This window comes from Filicampus tigris, chromosome 21 (genome assembly GCF_054856515.1).
Source record: "Filicampus tigris isolate MCC_2025a chromosome 21, RoL_Ftig_1.0, whole genome shotgun sequence".
NCBI lineage: Eukaryota > Metazoa > Chordata > Actinopteri > Syngnathiformes > Syngnathidae > Filicampus > Filicampus tigris.
Genome location: NC_141237.1, coordinates 9,898,391 through 9,907,939, shown reverse-complemented (window position 1 = coordinate 9,907,939; position 9,549 = coordinate 9,898,391). Strand labels below are relative to the sequence as shown.

General features: G+C 40.6%; 1 protein-coding gene across 3 annotated transcripts in view; it reads right to left on the bottom strand.

Annotated features, from left to right (window-relative positions):
- Window positions 1–2,932: 2,932 nt before the first annotated feature.
- The window catches only part of sspo (SCO-spondin), a 58,049-nt gene continuing 51,432 nt past the window's right edge, over window positions 2,933–9,549 (bottom strand). For all 3 annotated transcript variants that reach the window (XM_086021075.1, XM_086021074.1, XM_086021076.1), the window contains 4 exons: window positions 6,902–6,962; window positions 6,405–6,535; window positions 4,838–4,988; window positions 2,933–3,381 (listed from right to left, as the gene is read on the bottom strand). In XM_086021075.1, the coding sequence (XP_085877201.1) occupies window positions 3,359–3,381; window positions 4,838–4,988; window positions 6,405–6,535; window positions 6,902–6,962 (366 nt within the window). In that variant the 3' untranslated portion in view covers window positions 2,933–3,358. The remainder of the gene's footprint in view (window positions 3,382–4,837; window positions 4,989–6,404; window positions 6,536–6,901; window positions 6,963–9,549) is intronic.

Genomic DNA, 9,549 nt, shown 5'->3' with positions numbered 1-9,549 from the left:
ATTTTTCTTTGATTTGGTCACGTAGTTGATTAATTTATTGGATGTGCAGGTGCGGTGGATCGCGGACGAACCAGTAGGGTGTCGTATCGTCTCATCCAACCACATTCAAAATACAGTAAAGCTCCGGCGTGATTTATCCGAACATATTTTTTTTATGCATGTATTTTTAATACGTAGAAATGTAAGGAGGGAAAAAGTAAAAAGGAGGCTGAAAAAAATAAAACACTCAAGTAAAGTAGCATTGTATACACAAAAGTACTTATTTGTACTTCGCTACTTGACACCTCTGAGTACACAATGACCGTATGAAACATTCTGATAATTTTTGTACACAGGTGACACAAGTACACGAACAGGTGTACTTAATTTGACCTCAAAACATTTGAATGCCCGTGTCCAACTGAAAAAACAAAACAAACAAACCCTGTTGTGAATTATGTCGTTCAGTTTGTTAGAGAGAACAACAAGTTGTACAAAATGAACAGTTGGGCGTCCATTCAAAAGTTTAGAGGTCAAATTAAGTACCCATAAAGGTTATAGTCCATTTTAGGTTAAAATTGTCACTATAGCCTATTCCTTTTTCAGTGAATAGTGAAGGAAAAATATTTATTCCTGGGGTTTTCGTACAGAATTTTTTGTTTGTTTTGTTTGCTTTGTTAGCAGCATACAAACCAGTTTCGGGTAGTATTTTTTTGAGTCATTTAGGTTTTCATTTTAAATACCTGATTGGATCAACTCACTCATACCAAACACCATCAAAAGACGATTCTAGAATTGGCAATGATCATGTACTACTACTATGCTACCTTTTATTACGGACTCTTGATTGATTACATTATTTTCAAATGGCTCGGATTGGTTCGTGACAGTGATGTGTGCCGGGGTAGAATTCCTTTTTCCGGACCGCAGCAGCACAGGCGTCTCCCTGGTTCATTCTGAGGCTTTCTCCTTAAATCCATTAGAGCAGGATGTGTCACGCCCCGACTGAGTATAAAACTGCCTTGTTTTCAGTACCGTCAGCTACAGGCCCCTTCAGCAACATTGCTACTCAGTGCACCGCATTGATCAAAGTGACCTGCAATCACAAAGGCACTCATTTTTTTTCACTGATCACTGTTTTAATGATTGGAAGGAGGTGATGGATCGCAGCCCTGCGGTTGGATGAGGCCTGAGGAGTCATTTGTCAAAATGTGACATTTTAGTATGAATTAAAAATGCATCAGTTCCCACTCCTATTACACACTGGAGTATTCACTGCATTAGCTGAAAGTCAGAGGAGGCGGGTCGACCAGACTTCCATCTTCAACACCCTTATTTAGTCAGGACACAAGAGCAGGGAGGAGGAAGAAAGGATAGAGGGGTGAAGAGGTGTAAGAGGATGGGGGGAAAAAATGTGGCGGACCTCTTGTGGTGGATCAGCCAAATCTCATTTTTCCTACGTGGGATGAAGCTAAAGACAAAAAGCGAGTGTGCAGTTTTATTTAGCCCTTATTTAGTTTATCATTGTTTGTTTACATTGAAGCAGTGTATGAGAATAGTTGTACAGGGATGAAACAATGTGAGTTAACTGCAAGTACCTTATCGCAGCTAAGCAGCCCTTTCCTGTTCAACTTTAATCCCCCGATGAAAATCATATATGCTATTTCATATGTGTAAAAATGGCATGCGTTTATCTTAACTGCATCTAGGCCTTGTGGTCGAGAGCATTTAACAAAAATGTGCTTGAGCGGTTTTCTCTTGACAGTTATGACTTCCGGCTGAAGCACTAAAACCACCAAGAGCGAAGCGTGACGCATTTTCAAGTATTTACTACAGCTATCAACTCTGTTTTTAACATTTATATTGATTCCATTTCCGAGTCGTGCTCGCTGCAACCTGAGTGCTGCTTCACGGGGTAATTTGTTTGATTTTTGGACCATAATCCATTCAAATGAAAATGTGAACTGGGGAAAAACTGTTCTCATAATAACTGCGTACATCTCACCGGCATCTCAAATAACCGTAAAAACAACTCACTGCCTCTCACTGCATGGTGACATCATGTGTGTGTGGGCGCTCGCCAGGTGCTTTTCAGTTTCCTCCTCTTGGCCAGATGACATGTATGTTAGGAATGAATATTCCTGTCAGCACTATGACCTAAGTAAAGGTAGAGAGAACTGGAATTGGTCCCAGGGTGTTTACAGCTGCAGCTGCCCGCTGGTGGATGTGTGCAAAGGTTATATTTTGCTGCTCTGTCGCTTTGTTTAGATTTTACACAAAAATTTCCCAGGAAATTGAAGAAATACGTGAAGTTATTTCCTCTGTTTTGGCAAAGTAAAGGACAAGGGGGCAAAAGTATGACCAATGTAAATGTGCAAAAATGGGCCAAAATTGGACATCATTTTAAACGGCAACAACGCTTTTGTTTTTGCGCTCATTTTTCATAAGCTCAACTCAAAGATGTCAAATTTTTTATGTACACAAAAGGTCTATTTTGCACAGAAATCCATCTAAATCTATTAGTGAGCACTTCTCATTTGCCGAGATAGTTATCCCTCAAAATATGCATCATCTTTAGAACTGTGCTTTGCGATAAAACTGCACATTTTAGATTCAACTTTTATTGTGGGCAGCCCAAGTCACATCTGTGTAATAATCATGCTGTCTCATCAACGTCTTTACATCCCACACCCGTGAGATGGATGTAAAAACACGGCAAAGAAGAAGTGCTCACTACCACACACATTTTGACAAATTGGGAGAAATGGGCATTTTGTGTTTGTAGAAAAAGTCTTAGATCTTTGAGTTCAACTCAAGAAAAATCGGAGCAAAACCTTCTGTGGTGTAGTACAGCTCCATGTTGTTGATTTATCTTGCCTTGGATGGAAAAAAATAGATGCACAGTTGAAACAAAAGAATAGCCCACGTGTTGTTTCTTGTGTACAAAGGTTTATTGAACCCAAAAATGTAAAAAAAAATAAAAATAAAATAAAAATCACCACATGCTTTACAAAAAGATTTTTAGTGAACAAAACTGTACTCTAATCGTCATTTAGTGTATAAAGGTCCTATTTAAAGTCAACCATAGTCCCTTTCATAATACATATAAAAATAGAGTAGATGAAAAAAAGTTTGTACAAGACAAAGATTAAGGGACGTTTGGAATTAAAAGTAGAATTTTCAGTCATATAATGACTAAGGACGACATTTTTATGTGGGCATAAAGAGGGTTTAAAGACTGATTTCCCCCAAATCGGTTCATTCATACATTCCCTAAAACTGGGCGCTTGTTTGGTTTTGGCCAAATACGTAAATCTCTTCTCTTACTAGCACACGTGTGAATGTACATATTACTGAAATCCTCCGCACATGTATGTGCTCATCGTCTGGACAGGTCACCACCTGTGAATCAAGAGAAATGACAGAGGAACAATGAGAAGCATAAAGCGAAAAGGTCATTGGCGAGCGACATTTGTAGAGCTTGAATGGAGGGTTTTGAAATGCTTACAAACCACATTTAAAAGTATGTCAAATTAAACGCGAATGTGGCAAAATGTTATGTTGAGTGTCATGAATCATTTTTTTACAGTCACACTGTAGTTCAGATAGTTCAGGTTTATTGTTTAAACACCGAAATGATCATATGGAAATTTCCGTAGACTCATAAGCTATACAGTATTTGCATGTAACACAAGCACTGTATGTAAAAACACTCGGGGGGGGGGGGGGGAGCAATGTGAGTCATCTGCATGCTTGCGGTCGCAATCATGAGCAGAGAGCACTCACACATATCAACTGATGGCAGCTGGTTTGTGTGCGTGTGTCAAAGATTGATTGCCATAGCGACCAAATCCGTCAGACGTGGTGTCCATGGGATTGTAGCACTGAGCAGGGAATTTGAGCCGGGGGATGCGCCGTGTTGTGCGGCGGCTACATCCAATTAGCTTACGCAAACGGAGGTGGGATCTGTGAGTGAATTATTGATGGGGGGGGGAGGGGGTCGGGGGGCGCTCAGGCTAACACACATTCCACGAAGGCTGTGTGAAAGCGTTGGATAAGTAATTGTAAGCGTGTAAGAAATGCTGGCGGAATGTGTCACGATGGCTTTTATGTGACAAGTCGAACTAGACCAAATCCATTAATTGATTGATTAAATTAATCAGGGCTTGTTGACGTGAGTTGAGGAGCTTCCTTTAGACAAATGTATTGCTTTGCTGCCATCTAGTGCCATATGAAAGTATTACTTTTTGGAAACTTTTTAAATTTTAATGCGATTTCTGTAACACGGAAACATGATTCAGGTCAAAATAAGAAAATGAAAAAAAATGGAGATAAGTGTTTTTCACACGACAGCGACGATATGTAGAATGTAGAAGAACAATAAAAGGTGGAGTCTGGTGGACATCAGCTGCCAAACTGGAGCAGCAGCGGGCAGTGAAATGACGATACGTACTGTTTATTTTCTCTTGATTCTGTTCCATTTTAATTAGCAAAGTTGCTGCCGTGTTAAAAGGCACTGTTAGGAAAGAATCTGTTCAGGTACATATATGTTCATTGACAGTTCAAAATCGTTCTGTAAATGCTGTACTTATCGAATTTTTCAACATAGATAGGTGCGGCTAATATAACGGTGCGGCTTATATAGGTTTTTCATTATTATTTTAAAAATAGATTGGGTGCGGCTTATATAAGGGTGCGGCTTATAGTCCGGAAAATACGGTACTTTGACGTTTTGATTGTTTCCGTGCGCTACTCTAACTTGATTTTCCAGTGATTTTCCATCGACCAAAATGCTCGCACCACATTGAAATATGAGACGGGCATTCAAATCACTTTGGTTGCATTGGCTTTCCCTCACCTTGGCAGCTGGTGCACTCACAGCTGTGTATGACAGGCAGGACGACCGGCTCGCTCTCGCCACTGTCACAGAGCAAGTTGAGGAAGCGGACGGGGTTGTCTGGGTCCAAACGGTAACTGCAGCACTCACACACAGACCTGAGGTAAGGCTCCTGTGGAGAGATTAGAGAGGGCGCTCATTAAAGCTGAATGAACAGATCAAATCTATTCACAGGTGGGTTGGTGAAGGATTTTTTTTTTTTTTTTTTATAAAATGCTCCATGAAGTGAAATACAACATTCAAAAACACTGTAGTAAGTAATACATTATCAGACGTTCAAGATGAATAACAAAATAAAAACGCCAGTAGATTTTTACAATATGCTGTGATGGCAAACTGAAACAGATTTTTAAGTGTAATTTGATTGAGTGAACGTTTCATTTTTATGCAGTACACAAAAAATACTAATAAAAATGTCCGACACTGAAAGTGCGCACATAGAGAGTGCGAACTAAACTCTTAAATTGAGGCACTCTTAAGTCAAGGCACCACTGAAATTGCTTTTACAAAGATGCTAATGCTACAATTTTTGACTGACAGTGTCAGAGAGTGCGGTTGTTGTACACCTGCAAACAACCTCAATAATGAGCATATCTCAGCAATATTTTCACATAAAACATTTTTATGCAACTTTTGTAAAGCATGTCTTGATTATACACAAGTTCCACTTATTTTGATAAATGGGCAGATGACTTTCGCAGCATACCGTTCCTTCACCGGTTACCATGCCCCGTTGCCACAGTAACAGTAGGTAATGACACATTTGGCTCAGCTGATGTTTATTTTTACTAATCTCTCAGCATGACTGGCTCTATTTTTAAAGTGGCGATGTATGGATGCCAACAGAGAACAAAGTCGCCATGGTGATGTGGTGCGGCCTCTGCTGTCTTGCGAGGAGAGTGAAGATGGGCAAAAAAAAAAAAAAAAAAAGGCCGTTCAAAAGAGACAGGCAGAGGCTTTAACAAGCTCAACACGTGACATCCAACATTCTCCTTCACGTGCGCCAATCAACACGTCTATATTTAGCTCAACGGGGACTCAACAGCTAAATGGTGCATGTGCCCAAACCTTCCCTGCGCACACGATCATTTGGAGTGATACATAAAGCCTATTTGCTGATCACTGCAACTTTCCTGACAGTCACTTATAGTAAGAAAGACTGTTAAACGACAGCTGCGAGTTGAAACTAATTGGTCAAGCGGAGGCTCCTAGCTTGAAAAATCTGGAAGCAGGCACACTCAAAAGTCCAGGTACCACTGTGCCTCAAATATATTTGACCTCCAAATTTGAGAGTGATAATAAAAGCAACTTAACAGCGCCTTCCTAATTTCAAGGCACTCGAAGCACTTTGACAATATTGCTCACGTAATAAAGAAGCCGTATGCCGCCATGGAGGGGAAATAAACAGTCCAAGGTAAGATGGAACCAGCAACATTATGAGACAATAACCGCGCCACATGAAGCAAGCCCCCCCCGGGAATGTGTGTGTGTGTGTGTGTGTATGTGTGTGACCGGAGCTTATTCATACCTCCAAGATGACATCAGTCCTGGACAGGCAGCGGCCCTTACAGAAGCTGACCTCTACGTTGTCAAGCCGACAGCTTCCTTTTGTGATGTTCTTGACCTGCACGTAGCGGCGGCACTCTGGCACAGTCTCGTCTGACGCGTCCGCACAGGAGGAGAGGCGGACGAGGGGTGGGAATCAAATACGGGCAAGTTGAAAGAGCAAGGGAGAAAAAATTGAGACTATCGGCTTCAATTTGCATTAAAAAAAAAAGAAGAGGACAAAGCCATATAGAGCCAGATTCTTTCCTGGGGAGCAAAGTGACATGGCTGTGGTCCCTTAGCATGTGAAGCAAAGAAATTTAAGGGCAAGTGTAGGTTATATAATGCAATTTCTTGCTAATTGGCCATCGCGGTAGCCTGCGCTCTGTTCTTTGCTATTTAATGAAACGCAAAGGAATAGCCGGAACTGGCTGCTTCACATATTTTCCGTGGTGCGTTTTCTGTATATTTCTCACTTACCTGGAAAAGGTTTCCTGCAGACTGGACAACAGCTGCCCGGTTCCTCGACTTTGACTTCCCCCTGAGGGAGAGGATGCAGTCTGTTTAGAATCAAGCTAGTATTAATGTCATATTCAGCTAAACACATCAATGCAATCAACGTCTTTGTATAAACATGTCAGTTATATTTTTGTCTGGCATCGAGAACTTTTCTGTAAAAATGTGATTGAATGGCCGGACTGTGAAAGGACAAGTCAATTCGTCGATGGCAGCGAATGAGTTAATGAAAGGATATTAACAATTTTGCCTACGTGCTAAGATGGAGGAGTTGAAGCTGCTGAGGAGGAGAGATTTGGTCTAAAGAAAGGCTGGCCGTCCCATGATGCTTCGGTCTGAGAATAGCTGCTTGGGGGATGCGCAGCATCTCAAAGTCCGACAACACCTGCTTATTCAACTCGAACCCGAGTCTTCACCCATCTGCATCATCATTCCATCAAACATCAACACACCGAACCGTTCACCCCGAGGACATTTCCTCCCACTCGGCACCGCCGCCAGTCTTCCCTCAGGGATGGCAGGAACCGATTCGCTAAGAGGGTGGGGGTGCATGAGCGGAATGACTTGAAGAGCTGGAAGCGCGTGTGAAATGTTTCCCGTCTATTTATTAAAAAAAGAAAAAGTCATCGGACGAGGGAATCTGAGGTAAACCGCGAAAACCACCGAGCCAACAAAATTCAATGTGGTGCGGGGAGTTATAAATAACAATGACACTGAAAGTAATTCATTAAATGACCTTTATGAGAGCACACGGGAGAACCTTTTGTATCCAAGGGTAACAAAGGGGGCTTCAAAATGCTGTTAAAAAAAAAAAAAAGCAGCCTGTGTGCATCATAGGTGGAGCGCTCAATGGACTCTACTTTTGAAGCTCACCGTGCGATCAACTCACCTTGAAATTTTAACCTGTCAGCAGATTTTATTTTTACCCCAGCGTTCATAAAGCTCCAGTGAGCTAAAGACATACATTAAGCATGTATAAAGGAGACTTATCTACAATTTATTTTCACTCTGTCCCTTACTAGTAATGTTGTGCAGGACCGGTTAAGATCAGAATGAATGCGGAAACCAAACATTGTCCCTAAAAATGAATACATATTTTAAAACGGAGAGTTTTTTTTTTTTTCTTCTCCTGCCCGTACAGTGCGCATACATAATTGACCACTCAGACGGATGTTCCCAGCAAGATGTCCATTTAAGCGCCCAAGTGTTTTACCGACAGATCCCTTCCATACACAAGCAGGAAAAATGGCTCTCAAGTGGAAAGAGATTACCAATAATTTCTCATCCTTGCAAATACAGTCACAGGAAAGAGATCCAGGAAAGAAAAAAAGTCAATTGGTGAATTATATAATACCTATGCGATATGAAGAAAATTAATTCCATTGGTTATGTTTGGTGAGATGTGCACTGGGCTATGATAAAAAAAAACACATTTCGGCCCTGTTGTGCAGTGTTGTTGATGTTCGTATGAAAAACTAAAATTGAAAAATCATTTTTGTTAATCCTCTAAAATAATTGTACTGTATTACTCAATACTTAGTGCCCCCTTTTTTTTAAATCTTGCACTTGACAAATACTCCATATATTTTTTAAAAAAGTGATACTAAAACTGAAAAAAAAACAACTAAAACGAAGCATTTTCAAAAATATAAAATAAGTCTTGATGAAAAATCCAAAACTATTCTAACCCTGAATAGAAGTTAACGATTTACAGGAGGCGGTGGGTAAAGTAAAACCCAAAGTGCACGCTTGTGGGTGGATCGGGCAATCACATATTGATCCGCTTCAGCCAGTGACTTTTAGAGAGCATCCCCCACATTCCTTAGGGAGCCAAGAATGTGCACTTAAAACTAAATGACACAACTGTGACCACCTGAGACATTGTGTGAACTGGACCGCCCCAGGGTAGCATTCTGCAGACGAACAGGCCTGGCATGCTGCTCTGGGAAAATCCAACTAGTCAACTTGTGTATGCTAACAGCAAGTGAGAAAAAAGTGTATTTTGGAACAAGTACAGATTTGAACCGCATTCCCCAGAAACCGTTAAAAATGGAATGTTTTCGTTTGCATTTCACCAGGTATGTAAATACTCTGCTCCTACCTCTGTTTCTTCAAGCATTTTTTAAATAATAACCAAGCTAATTATTTATTTATTTATTTTTTAAACTTGCTCTCGAGCACATCCGCAGCACAGACAATCACTCAACTGTGTAATAAAGCCTAGGATTGAGATAAATGATTCATATGGCTGAAAAAAAAGGAGTAGTAATCATTTCTCAGAAGAAAAATATAATCTAAATAAGATTCAGCTTCACTCCACTATTTTGTCAGGCTATTATTGGATCGATATCTCAGTAATTGACACACAGGGAGGTCTCTGTAGTGAACAAATTTGATCGGCCACTACCGCACAATGTATTTGATATTTAACAGTCGTGGGCTGTATTTGGTTCCTGGGCCTTTAACTAACTTTATCCACCTCTTAAAACCACAAATGCCCCGTTGCAATTCTAGAACAAATGCGTCGATTAGATTGACATGGCAGCGCAAATCGGTTGAAATCTGATTGGACAGTAAGAAAATATAACATCGACTAGAAGTAGTGCAGCTAA